The sequence below is a fragment of the Triturus cristatus genome, chromosome 11 (assembly GCF_964204655.1).
Source record: "Triturus cristatus chromosome 11, aTriCri1.1, whole genome shotgun sequence".
NCBI classification, from domain to species: Eukaryota; Metazoa; Chordata; class Amphibia; order Caudata; family Salamandridae; genus Triturus; species Triturus cristatus.
Window position 1 is genome coordinate 275,875,647 of NC_140594.1, and position 20,718 is coordinate 275,896,364.

Sequence of the window (20,718 nt, forward strand, 5' to 3'; positions counted from 1 at the left end):
CCCACGGTTAGAAGTATCCATTAGAAATACAAAAGTGTCAACCAGTTAATGCCCACCCAGCACTTCTTTTAAACACATCTCTCCAAGGCTACTGAACAGATTTACATCAAACCTAAACAAGCACGTTTTAAGTTAAGCTTTATTTTCATGCCCAATTGTGCTGTAAATACCTTTCAGTTGTTTTGCTTTAGACAGGTAGAACATTTTCTACTGTAGCTCAAAGGGAAAGAAATTAATTCCCCCCCCCCCCCCCCCCCCTAACTTTCTTTTCCCCTGCAAGGAGCAAGAAAACCTGCATGCCAGACCTTGGCGGACTACACTAGGCAACTGGCAAATTTGGGGCATATACCGCCATGGAGGCCAAAGTACTAGGCAAATCAAGAAACGCCTTTTCAAAGGAGAGTGTTGCTGAACTACACAGTGGCGAGTACTTATCTAGACGCCTGCGTGAAGGGAGAAATGAAGTCTTAGAACAAAATCAAAAATGCATAAAATGTAATATTTAGTACAATTTATTAGAAAACCCATGTTTGCACATTGGATTACCAGACACAAAGTGATGTAAATACTATACAGAAAAACACTGCTCAAGTATCCAGACTGGACTATGAACAAAACTGTGCAATATATACATAGTAACGTGACAAGTCCATCTTTTCCTTGTATGTTCCAAATGGAAGACTATACAATATGTCCAGTTCGCAGACCGCAAGACAAATCTTATCCTAGCTTTGCAAGGCTTTCAAAATAAAGCCATACAAAAAAAAATGTTGCACCCATTTCAGAATTTAAGCGTGGAGTGCCCATCACAATCTTTGACATTTCTAGATTTTGTTTTTATTTTCTAGTCTTTCTTCCTTCCCTTGTGATTTCTTGTCCACAACAAGCAGTGCTTTATCTCTGCCCGCTGTTACTGCTGCGGATTCTTAGCAAAAATGAATATAGCACATGTCATACGATAATCTGACAGCAAAAGCGCGCTCATTCATTGAGCCAAGGCGTGAAAATGTTGCCATCTATTTGCTCTTGGTACACAACTTGCAGCTTTCCTTGCTTGTAGGAAAGTGTCTTAGAAGAGAATCTTCTGCTTTTCCAGGGATTGTAGGCCCAAGCTCATCCTATCGCTTAATATGGGGGTTCCTTTGCAGCAGCCATTCAATGGTCTCCATTAGGAAAGGCATGTTGTAATGCTGAGCGATGTTTTTAAATACATCGATTTGTTCCACAAATACCTGCGTAATGAAAACAGGGTAAATCAGTCACTACAAGAGCATCATAACTTCACTGGAAAGAATTGACCGAAAGAAGTCAGGGCTTGGCAGCCGCCAGAAAGGAGCAAGAAGTGGAGCATAAAATGAAAGGGTGGAGAAGTGACCATTCAAGCAAATATTCAATAGGCACTCTTGTATCGAAAATGGAAATGTTCTATAGGCAGTCTGATACTCATCACCCATCTCATTTAAAGGGTCTGTCTTTCATCCTTTGTCATTGTGACATCATCCAAGCTTGGTTTTCCCCCTTATTGCTGTATAATTTGCTATTGTATTACAGAAAGCATAATTCACATTGACAATCAACCACATATATACAGGAAACCCGGTGTTTAATTTGTATACAACTGTTCAGAGTATCCCAAAATAGTGAATGCCAATTCCAAAACAACTGCCCTAGTACAGACAGCTTTTATCTGCATCAAAGCCCTGAAACAAACCAAACCTACATTAAGAAATTAAGTTGCTATCAGTAGAAAACTGCAAACAATGTTTACTCAAAGGAGAGAGTTTATTTTATACCACACAGTTCCCAAACATTGAAACTCCTATGAGGAATACACCATAGAGTATTGAAAATAAACTAACAGTGAACATTCTATGCAACAGATGTCAAAGAAGACACTATTTCCTTATAATAATGAAGATCTGAAGGTGCTATATAGATCATACTACTTACACTCTTCATACTGTGGGTGAAACAGTTTTAGATATTCTGAAGTAAAACAAGCAAATGTATATAGTTTAGCACCTGGTGCACACACTCTGCTATGTAATGTACACATTTTCATGCTGATATGAGTCTATTAATAACTGAAGGTTGCTTAGAAAAGCTAGTATCTGCTACACAAAATCTTTCTTCTACAGAACCAAAAGATTGTGTGAGGCATAATGAAGACAAGTAACTGTCACTTGCACACAGCTACTTTTGAATGCAAACATTTATAATGTGTTCTATAACTACACAGTTATGTACAAAGTTACATAGAGTTTATATGGTAGTTACTCGCCACTATGTGAACTGTAAAACAAACTTGCACACTCGTTGGATGATGCGATAAATGATAAGAATGAATAGGTCATGAGTGAGCTTATATGCAAGATAAATAGTGCATGGCAGGGGTGCAAGTTATAGTTTGTAATGCTAACTATAACGGATGAATGGTTTTTTTTTTAAACTCAAAACTTCACCAAATTATAACGTTACCTTAACCTTTGTTTTTTTCAGGAGAGAGAAGAGAGAGAAGAGAACAGACCCTGACCCTTTATACAAGATGAATAGCAGAGTGCTTATACACACACATACATTCACTGAAACAAACAAAGGTTAAAGGCATGTTATAGTTAAAACAGATTTTTCACACACAAACCTATAGAAATTCAGCAGATTAGGGGTAAAATGGACTCTGGTCTAAACTGGCACCCAAATATAACCCAGAATGTGATGCCCATTAATAGAGCCACGTTTAGCATTGGCGATTTCTCACGCTGGCTTGGGTGCACCCACAATAAATCGGTCTTCGAAATTTTCAGGGTTAGGGGCGCCCCACAAGCAAGTTATGGCAGTGGATTATGGGGCTATCGCCTCGTGACACTGATTCAAGTAGCACCCTATGAAATCGTCCATGAAGAACTGGGATTAGGTTACATTGTTGACCAGATCCGACTTTGCCCCTTAAAACCTTGACTAACAATTTGGACAGAGGAGGCGCATGGTTTTAATAGATTAATATTGCAGGATTGTTTAAAATTGGACAATCCCTTTCTGATCCTGTGGCTAGCTTATATCTCCCATAATATGATGTCTTTAGTGAGGCTCAATTTATATGCTATTGCCAGCAGCATAGTTAGCTCTGATCACAAATGGGTTGCAGCGGCATTTATGGACAAGATGGCATCAGACCGGGAGGACTCTGCAATATTGAAACTGTCAGTCCGACATGCAATCTTAGTGAAAACTGTTAGTAATTTAGAACCCTATTTGACTAGGGACAGGACACATCATCAGCAATTATGAAAGCTCTAGGGACTGCCATTTCCCCGAGGATTATTTACATAATAAGACGCTTAATGAGGTAAATAGTTTTTTTCACAGTACGATTATACATATTGTAACAATACCCTGAGGTTGGACGTGTGCACCCATGTTTAAGAAAGAGTCACACCCACCATCCTTCCCAAACATTATAGCAAGGAATGCATAGAGGTTTACTCTAGCAACACACAGGTCTATAACTCAATCTCTCTCTTTCACTAAGGTTACTGACTTACTTACAAACAAGTTATTTACATAGAACAACAATACTTGTGCACAATTTCCTTAAACTACACGAGTTGACTTGTGGATCTCATAGTGAGGTTTTTGGAAGTGTATGGCCTGGCCGTTTAAGAGAAATTGCAGATTTGGTGCAAAGGTCAACCATGGAAATCAACACTTTCACACTAAAATGCTAAAAGAAATACTAACATTTTTGGGACCTCTCAAAGTACACTAAGAAGATATAACTCTTGGAGGACTCTGGAAGTCAAAGACCAATGTATGCTGGTTGGACACTGAGATGGGAGGAGTGGATTATCAGATATGTTACGTGGCAGCAACAGAGTAGAGGAAAGTAGAGAAAACGGATATGGGATGTAGTAATTATTTTGAATTTTTGAGATATGCGTCTTAGGAAGGAGCAAATACAGAAAAAAAGCCAGTAATTATGACACTCTCATCCTCAAAAAGTTGCCATGCAAGAGGAGGGGCGGAGTGCCAATAAATTGGACATGGAGACGAAATTCCAAGGACAAGGTTTACATACCTTAAGGGAAATGGTAAGATCAAAGTCCCCTGCACAAACGCAGTATAGAGGCATGTTGGCTTCTTTCACTCCCTTGCATTTCATACAAGCCTAAAACAGAACGGGAGTAAAAAAAACAGTTAAGATTCCAGACATCTGGGAAACAAGAAACTAGAAATGAAGGGCTATTGAAGTCCACAACCCACCCTACACCTCGAAGACACAACAGAGGTGTCCATGTAACCATCACTCTTCCGTGTAGGCATCCACTGTCCAGTCCTATGCCTCTGAATATTTTTGCCTTGGGGAAACGTATTATAAGACGGTAACGCCCCCCCCCCCCCCCCTCCCCGACTGGCAAAAGAAATGTATTAGTATGCAGCATGGCTGCCACTGATGGCTCTGTAGTGATGTCTAATACATGCCCGAATTAGCTCCAAGCCAGAGCGCGTGTAAATGGCTGCATTGCACAGAATGGTGCAAGCTGGACGTCCGTACCAGGAATCCTTATATGGTGCAAGCTGGAGGCCTCATGAACAGTTCCTTTGGCCATACTGATTAAAGCTACAGCTCGACTTGCAGGTTTGACTTTACAGTTTAGTGGAAGAATTTCTGTTCAGTGTGAGGAAATGAGAGCTGCCATAAGTGGTCTCGGTACACAAGTGGGCTCATGTCATAAGGAGAAGTGTGGAGAATAGGGTAGCACACTTTGGGCTAATCAAACAAATTACTTACCTTTGGTAACTTTTTCTGGCCCTTACTCCAACCACAGTTTTCTCATCTTTTGAATTCCCATGATTTCCCCACAAGCAACAGAGTACATCTGGAAATGTTTCCTGCAACAGTGCCTGCATACTGGTAGGTGGCGCCACTAGATTCCACATCAGCCTCCTCCGAAAGTGAAAACCGTACTCTATAGCCATGCGTATCAACATCATTTTAGAAAGGCAACTTCCTCACCTTCAGATGCAGTGACTGAAACTGCAGATTCTTCACTTTTTGAATATATACCAAAGCAGCACTCCCTCCTCTCAAGTGGTGGATCTGAGGAGTAGAGTTTATACCAAGAAATCCTGCAGGACCAAACAGTCAAAATGGCCCTACCTGTGGATGTGGGCAGATGCCCACATATTAGCCTGGAAGATGTCCAGCAAGGACACACCCAAGGCTAAAGCTGCAGAGGGTGGCTTTAGCTCTGGCAGAATGAGCCCGAAGGCCCTCAGGAAACTCCCTCTTGACGAAGGAATAGTATCTCTTCATAGACAGAACGATCCATCTTGAAAGAGTCTGTTTTCGTACAGTCCTTCCTGCTTAAAAGGATAAGATGGAGAGAAGAAAGCCCAGAGAAGAGTGGACTACACCACATGAAATGGCAGCACCACTTTCAGAAGAGAGGTTGCCCAAGTTCGTAGTACCAACTTGTCAGAGAATAAAGTAAGAAGGAAAGTAAGCTGTGACTACAGTGCCTAGCGCTCATTGAGTTGACTTGCCAAGGTGACTGCAAAGAGGAAAACGGTCTTAATGATCAGCAACCTCAGAGAACAAGTGTGCGTAAATTCAAATATAAACATTAAGACCCAAGTTAAGGTCCCACTGCAGCATAATGAAAGGCACAGTAGGAAACTTATAACTAAGCCCTTCAAATGAAAAAGATGACGAGTGATTAGAGCAAAGATGGCTGATCAGGCAAAGACACTTAAAGGCTGAAAGGGCCGATAAGTAACCCTTAATGTTGTCCAAAGCAAAGCCTTGCTGGGGCAAAGACAGAAAAGCTTAGCTTGAGGCTGATCAACCAAATGGTCCTCTCACAAGCCCCAAACTTAGTGGAGTGGCCAGAATAGATTGACTTGGTGGGCTGCTGTCAAGCAGTCAAAATCACATCCACAAATTCTACAGTCATGTCAAAGACACTCGGATGATTCCACACAAATCTATGCATGGAGGTGCAGGTTGTGGAGTTTCTAATGTAGAACACTGCCCTGTTGTAAGGACAGCAGGCCCCCCTTCCAAAAAGAGGTAGGGAATGAGAGCAACGAATGTTCAGAATCAGCAGATAGGAGTACCAAACTTTCCAAGCCCTGTCTAGGGTACCATGATGAACTGAACCTCCTATCCTCCTTCAGAACTAAAGGAAGCAGCGGCAGAGTGAGAAATTCATTAAGGCAACTGGACGCCAATGGAAAACAAAGCACATCCCCCAGGGAGCCCAGAGATAAAAAACTTCAGGGAGCAAAAGGTGCAACACCGAGCATTCATGGCCGAAGTGAAGAGATCTATCCAAGGCACACCTGCCTTGAACTACCACCGGCTGAGGATACCACACATGGGCAGCTAAATGGGGTCCGCTGAGCTTTTCCACCTCGTCTTTAAGGGAGCCTGCCAGAGGGATGACAGCCAGGGAAATGCCCTGGAAGTTCAGCCAGTGCTACAATCTCAGTGCCTCCTGGCACAGCACATATGACCGCACACTGCCCTGCTTGTTGCAGTCTAGATGGTGGTTGTGTTGTCCGTCAGAACCTGAACAGGGCTGCCCACGATGAAATGCTGAAGGTATTGGTAGCCAGCCGAATAGCCCACATCTCCAGTAGATTGATGCGTTGCCTCTGCTTTTTCCGAGACTAAAGTAGGGGGCAAGGGAGGAGGGATTCTTTTTATTTCTGACAGACTAAAATCCAGTGTCCAGAATAACTCCTATAAAGGGAATCCTCTAACCTGGCGAAGGGGGAGGGTTATTTTTCACAGGCTGTGAAATTCACAGTGTTCAGAATAACCCCAATAAAGGGAATCCTCTGCCCTGGCCGAAGGTGGGGTTTCAGTTTGTTGATGAAGAATCCCAGGGAAGACAAAAGAAGAACTGTCAGCTGCAATGGCTCGTGACCGACTGTGGCAAGCCAGACAGTCCTCAAGTACAGGAATATCTGAACTCTCATCCTGTGCAAATGAGCAGCGACCACAGCCATCATCTTCATGAACACCCCTCGGGAACAAGGTGAGGCCAAAGGGCAGAACAGTGAAACTGGAACTGCTAGTACCCCCACAGTGAAGTTGAGGAAACACCCAAGAGACTGAAGGACAGGTACATTGAATACACATTGTGCAAGTCCAAGAACATCATCTAAACACCGTGGTCTAGTGCAGAGAGGACATGGACATTTCGAATTTTTGCCTCCAAAGGAAGCCATTCACATACCGAAGATCGATTATTGGATGCAGACTGCTGTCCCTTCTTGAGAACCAGGAAGTGCCTGGAGTAGTATCCCATGCCCCTCCATGCCTCAACAACTGTCTATTGGCCTTTTGGTAAGCAGTGACTGTCCTTATGAGAGAATGGTGGAATGATCCGCTTAAGTCTGATAAAAAACAGAAGAAACAGGTATGGGGGTAGACAGAAATGGGAGGGCAGAACCATTGTGAACAACCCCTAAGGCCCACCAGTCTGAGGTAACTGAGCGCCAGCCAATCAAAAACATTCCAATATCCCCCAACAGCCGCAGGCAGCCACTGAGGGGGCTCAGATGAATATGGTAGTTGCTGCTGCTGATGATTAGGAATACTGCAGCCCTGTCTGATGGCCCCTGCTCAGCTACCACCTCGAATCCCATAGGAATGAAAAGGCTGAGCGATTGATGGACAGATTTGCCTCTGGCAATAGGCAAGACTCCTCAAATAGTCCCAGAATTTCCAGCACTGTTGCAGAAATTGACAAGTCGGAGACAACGGAGTCAAAACGTAAGCCGTCGCTCATCTTCCAATTAAATGTTCAGAAGCAAAGTCCACCTTTTTGCTGAAAAGCCTGGTGCGATCAATAGGCACATGCGTCGGAGACGCCTTAACCACCGGGAAAACTGAAAAAACTGTGGCAGGCATCCAGGCACTACGCCATACCACCACACTGGTGCCAATCAACTGAGTCCATGGTGCCCAGACCAGCCCACAAAAGGTACTTGGATGCATCCTGTACATTGTGAACTTCCTGAACTAACAATTTTCTGAATTCTTCTGGTTTAGGTGGTCAAAATATCTCACACAAGATTCTGGCGGACGTGTACCACTCGACTTGCTGTGGAGAATACTCTTCACCAGTGCATCACTGTGCTTTCCCTGCCTGACAGTGCCTTAGGAAAGACATTCAGATTTACATTATTGGCAGATGCCTGTACAACAATAATTTCTGGTGTCAGAAGTTGCTGTGTCAAGGAGACAGGATCCCCCGATAGACGTATGGCAATTACCAATTCATAAGTTCACCTGCGGCAATGAGCAAAGCTTGAACCAGGCCGCCATCAAGAGCTCAGTCAGGGTCTCATTGCAGAGTAGTAGAAGAACCTAGCTACATAATTTGTGTGTAAATTCGCTGTAGTTTCCACGGGAGGCAAATGCAACTGTACCACTTCTGTGGTTCTGTGAACTACCAGTGGGAAAAATAAGCTTTCTCCAGTAGGTGAACCAAATGCAGCGACCAACGCTGTTTTTTTTTTTTAGAGTAGTCAAGGTCAGTAGCGTTGAGGAAATCTAAGTATAGACCAGATCAGTGTAGAGCGTGTGAGAAGAAATACTGTGCGCCTCCTGGTCATCCGAAACATGACGAGTGTACTGTAAAGCGTCAGTAAAAAGAGCAAAAATGATCCTCCATTATCTGTAATTCTGGCCTCGAAACAGTCTGGAACCAGCGTGACCCTAAGGAAAGGGTGTGTGAATGCACAGCCTGGCGCCAGCAAGACCCTGGGTGCGGGCCTAATGGGGCAGATGACCCCAGGGAGGGATCCTGTGGCAGAAGTTCAACTGGAGGCCCAGTGAATCCATGAGGGCACTTCAGGAGACCCCAGAATCACCCAAAAACACTGCAACATCACGTCCTTGAATGCCCCCATCTACTCTGGGCCAACCATGGCCCTGGAAATTCTGAGTGCATCAGCTCCAACAGCAATGACCTTCTCAACTAAGACTGTGATCTAGAAGGGGAAGGGAACATAGAGCAGGAGAAACCACTGCAGATGAGTGATGGGCTCTTTAAATGGAGAACTACATAAACTGGGCAATAGTCTGAAGGCCAGCAGCGACAAGTGAGATTAAAGGTGGATTTAAAAGTGCTGCAAATGTCCTGAAACGAACTATGTTTACAATTTGAAGTGCAAAAATATTCAAGAGAAATAAGGGTAAATAAGAGCAATAGTGATAAAAATCTCTTGCCACTCTTAAATGCGTTGGAGACAGCAGCACAATTTAATGATTACAGTTACCATAGAGTATTCATACTCTATCCATCTGACAGAGTTCAGGCCAAAGATAAGTACAATTATATGAAGAACACTTCATAGATACAAAAAGTCATTTTAAAAACTATTTCCAAATCAAACTGGACTTCTTATTACTTAGCAATACAAAGACCAGGCTCTCATTCGTCGCTCTCGTCGGCCCTACGCTGCTTGCAAGTAGGTTACAATAAAGCCTCACACTTGAAATGCTACCAGCAAACAACCTCCTGAGCTTGATGACAGAACGCTATCTTCAGCTGAGGAGACATTGCCTGTAACACCACCAAGCCCATGGAAAAACAGAGGACAGGGACAAAAAGAGGAAACTGGTCACCTGTAGGTTTAAACATTTTTTTAAAATGTTGTCCGCCTGTCAAATATGGCCTTCTCTGGCATGGCAGAGAGCAGGCTGCATCAGCAAGGACTGGTGCCCGGACCCAAACCCCAGGCATATGCATGAGAAGCAGAGTTGATAAAACTAGGCACTGAAGACAGCTGGGGTGATCCTCTGGATTAAGGAAACACGGTCATTCAGAAACTGGCACACGTGCAGGGCACGCATTGAAGGCTTAAGATGTGCCTTAAGACTTTTCTGAAGTCTTTGTGTTCCAATAGAGTTAAGTATGCATTTTCCAAGAGACCAATCCACAGTGAAGCATATTCCTGGAATGAAACGTATTAGTTCAACTAATGTCTTGAGTGAAAATTGGGAAAATGTTCAGAAAGGAGAAAAACCAGTTGGGATTCCCAAACTGATGCAATATACGTAAAGGAGTTAGGAACTTTTGACTGCGAGGGTAGCACCTTGTGGTAGGTGTTAAAACACAGGGTCACTGCATTCAATGTCGCAGGAAAGTACTCAATCTAAAACAGGTCAATAGATAAGGACTGCAGTTTTTCTACAGTGTGTTCCTGATGCAAGTGCATTTAAATGGAGAAACTTCAAGGCGGAGTTTTGCATGACATACATGCCCCCTTCACACTCATCTTGCAATGAAGACAGTTAGAGAAAGGAGGTACCAGAGGGTGGCGGGGGGGGGGGGGGGGGGAAGGGGAGCTCCAAGGGTAAAGGAGGCAGAGAGGGGTAGCTGCCCCTGGTGTGACCGAGTTAGAGGGCTAAAGATGGATCTGATTGGTTTCCATGTGGTTTAGTGAAGCAGATTTCACTCTGCAGCTTTCCCTTGCAGGGTAGTCACCTAGGATCTCCACCCCCAGTCCTCAGCAGTAGTGCCTCACCAGATCCTGCAGCATGAACGCCATCAGTTTCTTCTGCAGAGCTTCCACCAAGGCCATCTCAATGAAGTCAGACTCGTACTCCGCTTGGCAGTTTGTGCAGATCCACTTGGGTAAGATTGACCCGTCCTGCATAGAAAACAGATATAATATGAGGGCAGGGTGGATATCAATCGAAGCAATATCCTAGAGTAAAAAATAAATGACTGCAGCAGGGTAAACGACTAGTAACCTTAAAGTTGTACACTTGCACGTTGAAGGCATTTTATGAATCCAACGTTTCTCTCCGGGATTGTGTAGGGATTAGGCAAAGGTCAGGAGAGCAAAGAACATCAGAATAAGCAATTACCTACCTAAGCCAATGAGCTAGAATGTGCAGCCAAAGGGCAAGTCAGACTAAGGGTGACCTCTCGAGGCCTCTCAGAATGAAGACCAACCATTCATATTATCAGTTTGAAACAAAGACAAAACTAGTACATGTAATTAGCCCATATGCAACGTATTTTGGATTAGCTTAAAGATAAGTAAATAAAACTGGCACCTGCTCATTAAATGGGTAATAGGCCACTTACACAGCACAGCAAAAATGGCAGTCATATATTCCGTACAAGACAAACACTAGGATAAGATGGGCACACCAAAGCACGACACGCCAGCATGTGGTAAATGTCTGGTTGCAGTTGAGCAACAGACCCCAAGAAAAACGGATGCAAAGTTGGGGAGAATGCCATTTATGTGATCACCAGGATATTGGAGAGATTGCATTTAGAACAAAAAAGAAGCATTCCACAAACATGGAGTATAGGCACAGATGACAGAAAATAAACTGGACTTTGGAAAGGAAGGGTAGATGGAAGAGGGTTAGATCAGATAGAATGAGAACAGAGTTGAATATTTCTATACCCGGAGGTAAAAGAAATATATAAATTAGTACTGCCAACGCCAATAGGTTTCACTTTTATGTGGAAGGCTAATTTGATGCACGCATGCCATACAAACATCATGTATTGATTTGCCAGTGCTCTTTGTCCAGCAACACTGAATAGAGCAGAGAAAAATGGATGCTACAATAAATAGGGCTCCTTTCTTTCATGTAGCATCCATTTTTGTCAAAAATGTTTACTCTCTACCCTTTATCGGGCTGCTATTCCAATGCAGGCAGGAAATACCAAAACAGCCAACAAAATATCGAGACTAAAATATTCCAGTTCACGGATTCAAAATATGACAGGGGTCATCAAGCCAATGGACAAAGGTTCAGAGTGAAAGAAGCCAATGGCTGAAGGAGACTGGCCCAAAGCCTCTTGAAGCAAGAATAAAATACAGTATGTTCACCATGGGTTATTACAGCCTCCGAGGGCAGATGGGTGGGTCGGAGGGTGGTGGACAATGGTTCCCCTTAAGCTGGATACTTGAGAGAAGCCCCAGTGTGGTGAGGAGAGTATAAAGGTACTATGTGGACATTCAGAAGAGCGAAGCACTAAGGGCTGTAGAAGGAGGTTCCGGAGGGTGAGGAGGCAGAGGAGGGAGGATCCAAGAGTAATGGAGGGGGGGGGGGGGGTAGCAGCCCCTTGTGTGAGAAGTTGGCCTGGTATATGCTGTCCACTAGTTAAAGTGGGCACCTTGCACCAGTCCAAACGACCCTTATGGAGATTAGGTCAAAGAAAACCTTTAAGGAAGCTATACTAGTGGTAGCTATGGAGAGCAGCCTTCAGGCTAAGTCTTGAAGGAATGTAGGAGAACCACACAAATGTTGTATAAAAAATATGTATTTATTACTAAACACACTCTACTAATCTCTATACAAGATTAGAGCACAAAGCACACAATACTTAATCAATAGAACAACAGTAAATAGCACTATACACAGCGGGCTCCAGGGGGTGACCGAACCATATACTAAAAAAATGGGATAACAACAACGACTTCACTAGACAGTGCCTAGAGCATGTAGGATCGCTGGGACCCCAAGGAACCACCCAAAGGAGTGACACAGGGAGCCCAGAGGACGGGTGCAGTGTGGGAACACAGACACGTGCTCCGTACAACTCTATGGGAAAGTCACGGTTGGAAAACTACAGTTTAAGGACACTTCAGAGAGGACTTCAAGCAAACCCTTTGGAACATAGACGGTTCTAAGGCCAGCACCCTTTTCAGTATCGCGGTACCCGTGTTACCTATTCCAGAGGAGCCGGGTGCATAGGGGTCAAGTGGTGTCGGAAACTCTCATCGTTTTCAATGGCAAGTGCTGCTGCTGCTGGGAAGATTAAGTGTCCGGTGGAATCCAAGCCTGGATCTGAGGTGAGAAGAACCTGAAAGCAGAGGGGACAGAGTCTGGGTCACTTCAGGGTGACCAGGGGCTTGAGAGACGAATGCCCACCGAAGTTGGGTGCTTCAGGTGTTAAGATAGGATGTTTGACTCTGCAGCCACAGGGACCAGGAGACGTAGACGACGACTAAAGCCCGGAGGTGGGCTGTCCCACGAAGGATGTCGCTTGCTGAGGGTCAGTGTACGGATTGAACACCAACCCACACGGGCAGAGGAAACAGGTTACAGTGAGGTCCAGCAAGGTCCAGTATACTCTCCAAGCTATGGGGAGTCAGGGCACGTCTGGAGCAACCAGGGAAGCCCAAGGAAAATCAAAGTGACCCTCACCAGGACCCACAGGCCATCAGACCATGGATCACGAAGGAACCTCGAGCGGAATCATAAAGCACCAGTCCACAGAGCACTCGTGGAGTGGAGGCCGGAGATCTTCGGTGGAAATACTGCTCGGGGTCGGAACTACACGTAATCCAAAGCACAGGCTCAGGGATCGCCAAAAAGCATATGCTGCTGCAAAAGTACACGGTGCACAGGGGTTCGGGTTGCCCGGTCCCCACGAGGGATATTGGTCTCAGGATTGCTGAGAGAGCAGATCGACCTCAGGGACGCTCGGGAACCCACCTCCTGTGTTGCAGAAATCTTCGCAGTCCTCAGGAGCTAGGGAGATGCAAACCGCTCAGATGCGTCTAGGTGCCTGCTGCTGCAGGGGTGTAACTCCTTTACTCCAAGGGAGATTCTTCTGTCGTCCAGCGAAGTGTAGACTGTCAAAGTACTTGGTTTCTGCTTGCAGAGTTTAGTCCAGGTAGAATCCAAAGTCCTGTAATCAGATTTTCCACTTTATACCCAGGGAAAGGGTTGGACTAACTCTGGGGACAGAGGGGTGGCTACACCCATGTCCTTTGTCCAGTTTCGCGCCAGAGCAGGAGCAAATGGCTCCTGCAACCGGTTTGAGCTGGACTATGCACAGGGACACCAAATGTGCCACCAGCGCAGACTTTCCGGTACTCTAGCAGTGCACCCACCCAGCCCCAATACACTAAAGCCTGTCTGGGAGGTGGTCACACCTCTCTGTGACAGGAAACCTATTGTTAGGTCTTCCTCTGCTCGAGCTTGGCTCAGCAGCAGGAGAGCAGACTCGTGTCTGTGGCTGGCAGCATCCATTTTGTGAAGCCTAGGTTGAGAAAGCTGGTACCGGTTATACCGATGTTTCACATGAGTCCCTTTAGGAGGGTGGAATCATCCCCCCCTGCCCCCCCCCCCGCCAGTTATAGGCGCGGAGGTATGATTCCTAGGTGTTTGACACCAAACACGAAATGTTTCTAAGCAGCCGTTTTAAAGTTAGCATTTACCTCAAGGTTATAATGCACTTAAATATATATGGTTGGCTGCATCACAGACAACCAGTGAGAATAGGTTCCGAAGGCTGCAGAGGGGCTCTGCTCATGCAAGGGCTCCCTCGCACACAAAACCCAGCACCCTGCCTTCAGGATTGATAAGGCCTGCCATAGGGGTAACTGATAGGTTTATATGTGCAGTGATTTAGAATAGATATAGGTAAACTATATCTAAGTAAGGGGTGCATGCACCTCCTTACACAGGCTGCAGCAGCAGACCTGTGGTGTCATTTTGAATGGCCTCCCAGGGGTGGCACAATACATGCTTAAGCCCCTGGCAGGCCTCTGGGGTACCTATGCCCTGGGTACATGGTGTACCATATAGTAGGAACTGATAAGGGCACCCCAGAATCCAATATGGAGTGTACCTAAAGTACATGCAATCAATTTACTGGAGAAAGCAGATAGACTGAATGGGATACTGCTATTCAAGACCCCAGTCTAAGTCCAAAGCAGTGATGCATCAGTAAAAAGTGGGGGTAACCGTAAGAGGCAGATCCTAATCTCCTACACCTCGTGTGAACAAGTTAGAAGGATAATGGTGGCCAAAGAAGGAGGCTCCAAGTGATGGTAGTGTAGACACTATCTGGGGGTAAGAGGAAGAAGGAGAGGGAGACACCAAGTGGGAAGCGGGATGACGTCAACTAGGGGGAGGCAGGCAGAGGAGACAACAAGGGAGAAGGCGGGGAAGAAAACAGGGGGGAGGGGGGGGGGACAAGAGGGAGGGGTGGGTGATTGTCCCACAAGGGGAGGAATAGTCAGCCCGGGAGTGTAAGGCAGATGGCGGATGACCTGTGTTGAACAAAAGATGGTGAGAAGACGCAGGAAAACCCAGGGGAAGGGGGATGATACACAGTGAGGGGAAAAGATACACAGTGAGAGGAGGAGGTGGACCCTCAAGGATAGACCACAATTCCCCGGATTAGGTCAAATAATAGAGCCAGGGTTTTTGGAAGGGGGAAAACTGAAGTTTGGAAATAAAGGGGTGTTTGATATCAGGTGGGAGGTATGGTGGACAGAGAAAGGAGGCAACAGGTAGTAGAGGAGAAACAAGCAAAGGTAGGCGAGAGGCAGATGAGGGATCAGCAATGTAGGGGCAGTGAACAGAGGACTGAGCAGCAAGGGGGCAGAGGAGGGAGCGGCACGGGTGAAAGAGGAATGACCGGCACGCGTGAAAGAACACGGGTGAAAGACAAAGGACCAGCACGGGTGAAAGACAAAGGACCAGCAGGCGCATGGGCGAAAGACGAGGGACCAGCACGGGCGAAAGACGAGGGACCAGCACGGGCGAAAGACGGGGGACCAGCACGGGCGAAAGACGGGGGACCAGCACGGGCGAAAGACGGGGGACCAGCACGGGCGACCAGCACGGGCGAAAGACGGGGGACCAGCACGGGCGAAAGACGGGGGACCAGCACGGGCGAAAGACGAGGGACCAGCACGGGCGAAAGACGAGGGACCAGCACGGGCGAAAGACGAGGGACCAGCACGGGCGAAAGACGAGGGACCAGCACGGGCGAAAGACGAGGGATCAGCACGGGCGAAAGACGAGGGATCAGCACAGGTGACAGAGGAGGGACCAGCACAGGTGACAGAGGAGGGGCACGCACAGGTGACAGAGGAGGGGCCAGCACAGGTGACAGAGGAGGGAGCACCAAGGAGGTCAGTAACGGGAGCAGTAAGGGGGACACCCAGAGCCGGCCTTTGGTAGGATTGCTCCCTGGGCAAAAATAAATGCGGCCCCATTTCTGCTACTAGTGAATATAGTGAAGCAGCAGGGAGCTGTGTTCACCAGTATCTGGCTGAGCAGTGACTGGCCTCCAAGCACCAACATCTCAGGATCTCCCACAACTCTCTAAGGTGGACAGAGGAGAAAGCAACAATTAAACAGAAGAAAGTAACAGTGAAACAGAGGAGAACACCACGGCAATAGCTCGGGAGTTGCAGAGGAAGGAAGTAAGATGGCACAACAAGCGGACAGACGAACAAAAGGTAGTAGGAAAAGAATGTGAAATAAGGAAAAACGGACAATGAGGCAGGCGAAAGGATGACACCCATGCACTGCATTTTTAATCCCAACACTAGGAAGAGCACAGGCCTACACACCTTAGGTCATCAGAACAGAGGATACACTTCTCATAGAGATTCACCTCACCTGAGCAAGCGTTGGGTCTTTGCACAAGTCCAGATCGCGGCAGAAATTGCAGTTCCTGCAAATGAGTTCAGGCAGGATGTACGAGCGACACGGATCCTGAAACTGGGCATCCTCAGAGAACTCACCCACATCTATCAAGCGCAGCAGATCTCGCTTCAGCTTGTTCACCTGATTGGTGATATTGGCATCCAGCGACAGCACCTACAAGTCACCAGGGTCGAATAAAAAACATCTAACCATGTCTAAATATGTAAATGGAGTCCAAAATATGCTTTCCATCCAACATCCTAACTATAGAGTGGGTTTGGAGTGTTCTGGGCACTAATTGCCAAAAACAAATATTTATCAATTTAAAATATAAAATAAATACTGTAAGTACTATCTTCAATGTGGATTCCACTTCACTATCTTAATTCAGCAAGTGTTTTTGAAAGTAACAGCATGACCTTTTCCCTCCATCTCTTATGTCTAGAGGTTTCTTCATATATCAAGACCAACATAGCAGCTTGAGTGACACTGTCAACACACACGCATCCTTTTTGTAATGGATTTTTTTTTTTTGTCACATCCTTATAGAACATAACACATTCCGGAGAGGATCTTGGAAGAGAGACTTAGTTTTTTGTTTGTCCTAAAGAGATATGCTGCAAAATGCCTAACACTTTGACATTAATTGCTTAACAGAATCACATGTATAACTACAGTCCTGTTCCTTCCTTCCATAGCACAGCATCTATTTTTTGCTAAATCTGCAACGTGTCTATGTCTCAAAACTGGATAGCTCAATTGTGTTTCCCTACTTACCATTCTTTTGAGATTTTGTTTTCTAAACTTTTATAACGCCATCCAATACAATTTTCAGCTTGGCTCCTAATCAAAGACTTAGGACAATTGATAGTGAACATAGTATAAAGTCTTATCAGCTCACGATACTCCCACTGTTAAATACAGCTGTGAGATTGGCGTTTTCTCTCTGCCCATAGTGCAGCCTACTTTCAGTATCAAGTTGCACTAGCTCTTATCCAGAAAACAGTGATTCTGAAAATATAAATGTTATATTTATACTGTTATTACCTATATTAATTCAGGAATGCCGCTGTACAGGGTAATGTTTATAAAGTAAAAAACAAGTTATGGAATTATATATTTTTAATCTGCAGAATTTATTATCACGATCTAAATCGTAATGACGCAAAGGTTTTTTATAAACAGTTGGCTATGTACTCCCAGAGTATGTTGGCTGTGATGAGAAGGTCTCCTTCATTGCAAACTGGCCTGTACCTTTGCCCCGAGTGCCCGACTGCATGTGAAACTGGTATCCTGATGAAGAGGTTACTCTGCCATCCCTCTTCCCTATTCTGTGGAGTGTCAGTGTACTCCGATTAAATACACCAGAACAAGGAGATAACATTCCTAGAGAAGAACAGAAAACCTCTTGCAGCATAGCTACTTGCTGCTTTGCAATTGCTAAGAAACAAGTAGACAGGCAGGAAAATGCGCTCCTGGGGACTTAAGAATTGAGGAGAGGACTATCCCCCACTGTCCATGTACTGGCAGTCGCTGGAGACCAGCAGTTCTTTTGACAAACTCAGGCTCATCTCCAAGGAGGATATTCCTTACTAACTTGTATTTAATGCGAGGAGAAGGTAGGGTGATTTAGGACTTCAACGAAGATACCTACAATTTAACATTGAAGGATCTTCATTGATAGCCATATCCATTAGAACAGAATAGACAACTTATCCCTCAAAGCATAAGGAAAAAACATAACTGGTAGACTCAACTAAGCTCTAAGCAACTACAAAACAAAAATTACGCAAAAAGGTTGTTAATTGCAGTCTGGCCAACCCCCGCACCGGGTCTGGCATTGCATTAAAAAAAGTGCAGAGTTTCCCGAGGTGCAGATTTAAAAATCTCCTAAAACAGGACGCTACTTAATCTAGTGGACTTTGCCACTTTTCCCCTTGTCAAATGAGCTTTAGGCTTTCCTGGCAAGGGTCTGCTAGCTAGTAACAGATGCAAGAAATAATCTACCTCAATATTAACTGATTAGAGGTGCGATAACCCGATCTTTAACCATAGTCGTAGACTAGCTGACAAATCGTCCTGAACTCCTTAGTTTTCTCCAAGTAGATAGACTGATTTCAATGAAATTCTAGTACCATCTTGGTAAGAAACTAAGGATTGGTCCTTAAAAATATTCCATCTGAATAGAAAATCACGTACAGTTCTTGAATTAACAACACTTGGATTTCACAAACCTTTCAAATGGAGGTAATCGCAATTTGAAAAGAAACTTTGCATGAAGGATGCTGCAAATAGGCTTTGTGTATAGGCTCAAACAGAGGAGCCAGTAACCTTGCTAAAATTGCATGAAGTTCCCAAGGGGAAGATGGTTTTTGAAATGGATAACAAACCTTTGTTGAACCTTTTAAGAAAACGTCAAAACTAGTATAGTAAAGGGTCTCAGAGAAGAGCTCTTTCAGTAGGCTGCTAAATGAATTGTGATTGATGAATGTTGTAGACTGGTTTTAGCTAAATATAGGATGAATAGAAAATTAATCTCTTCTTAACAGGAGATAGTGTACCTTCTTCTGTTGACACTATACAATCAACATTTTCCATTTGAAGGCATTGGACACCCTCTTATTAGGCTTCAGATTCGTTAAGCATTTCCATGCAGTATTTTGATAAGTTCAAATGCCCATCCTAGACAAAGTAAGCAGCCAAGATCAAGGATCTTCACACAGAAGACATCAACTCGAGCAATTGTTACAGATCAATTTCTCATTGGCTGGTGAGCCAATCGGGGCAACTTGAGCATTCAAGGAACTTACCACATAAATATGATGGAACAAGGTCTGTCTACCAAGCCCCTTTTCTATTGCTGACAACAGACAGGATTGTGATCAAGACAGAAAATACTGCACAAGTAAAGAGGAGAGACCATCTTGAAATTACGCATTCCTGCACAGTTCCTAACCTGTTGTTCAGCTCCCAGGAGATTCTTTCTTCTGAAGAAAAGCAGTTACCACGGTCATTCATTTCGAAAATGTTCTGGGAACAGAGGTCAATCTGAATCTAAAAACTCTGTATTGGTAATGTCAATTCCACACCAGGAACATTAATAATTTCCTTTGTTTTGGTGCCACATGGAAGCAAAAGAAGGCATTGTGAAGATGGACTGAATACACACTGCAGTCTACCTTTACTTGGGAGGGGTATCTGATGTAGAGCCAGCCACATCCAAAACTTATTTTCTTATCCACCTTCTGGTCCTTATCAGGTTCAGATTTGGTTTGTAGACCTTTTGGGACATTTCTTTTGAATGAATAAATAAATGAAGTACATGCCCTCTCTTTGACATGTAAGGACTGGTTTTATGGCTCTTTCTTGCAGTAAAATCTGCCTTTCCTCTTTCAGTACATTCAGCTCAGCTAAAAAAATCTGATTTCTTCAGCTGCAATGAAGAACAGGGTATCTTGAAACAAAGAGAATAATGATGTTGCACAATATTCGGCACCCACTTGTCGCACAAGATACTATATGTGTAACGATATATCTGTAAGAGACATTAGTTAGTGATAGATTCTTTACCTTAGAATATTCCCCAGGTGTCAGTCTGGATCCGGAAATTTTTCTGCTTAGCAGTACTCCTGCCCGCCAGTAGGTGGCGCCATGCGGCTCCGCGCCTGTCACTGGTGTCGTGCGTGCCGGGATGACGTCACGGAGGCTACTTAGGCGCCACCCATGCACGCTGATGTCAGTTCTGTACACAACTTGCTGCGCCGAAACGCAGAGCCATGCGAGAAACTGACCTTTGGTGCATAAAACTAGGACCCTAAAAGGGGATGACCTTAACCCTAGTAATCAGTTCGCAAAACGGGGAAGGATGGGTGGGGCGGTAAGGAATCTATCACTAACTAATGTCTCTTCCAGATATATCGTTACACAAGTAGTAACTTGTGCATCTGAAAGAGACACGTTAGTGATAGATTCCTTACCTTAAAATAGATACCCCAGCAATACCAACCCCGGTGGTGGGTCTGCGAACAAGATTACACCAGAAAGTCACGGAGCACAGAATGGCCAAAGAAGCCATCTCTCCGGACCAGACTGTCAAGGCAGTAGAGTGCTTGGTAAACGTGTGCAGCGAGGCCCACGTAGCTGCCTGGCAAATATCCTGCAAGGGGACACCGCGTCCCAAGGGAGTAGTGGCTGCAGTCGCCCTGGTCGAATGGGCACGCAGTCCCACAGGAGGCTCTTTCTTGGCCAAGGAGTATTAGGCTTTGATGCACAGA

General features: G+C 45.0%; 1 protein-coding gene across 1 annotated transcript in view; it reads right to left on the reverse strand.

Annotated features, from left to right (window-relative positions):
- Positions 1-496: 496 nt before the first annotated feature.
- The window catches only part of POLE (DNA polymerase epsilon, catalytic subunit), a 241,781-nt gene continuing 221,559 nt past the window's right edge, over positions 497-20,718 (reverse strand). The window contains exons 46-49 of the mRNA XM_085636412.1: positions 16,418-16,618; positions 10,546-10,671; positions 4,076-4,165; positions 497-1,232 (exon numbers count right to left, since the gene is read on the reverse strand). Coding sequence (XP_085492538.1) covers positions 1,119-1,232; positions 4,076-4,165; positions 10,546-10,671; positions 16,418-16,618 — 531 coding nt within the window. The 3' untranslated portion in view covers positions 497-1,118. The remainder of the gene's footprint in view (positions 1,233-4,075; positions 4,166-10,545; positions 10,672-16,417; positions 16,619-20,718) is intronic.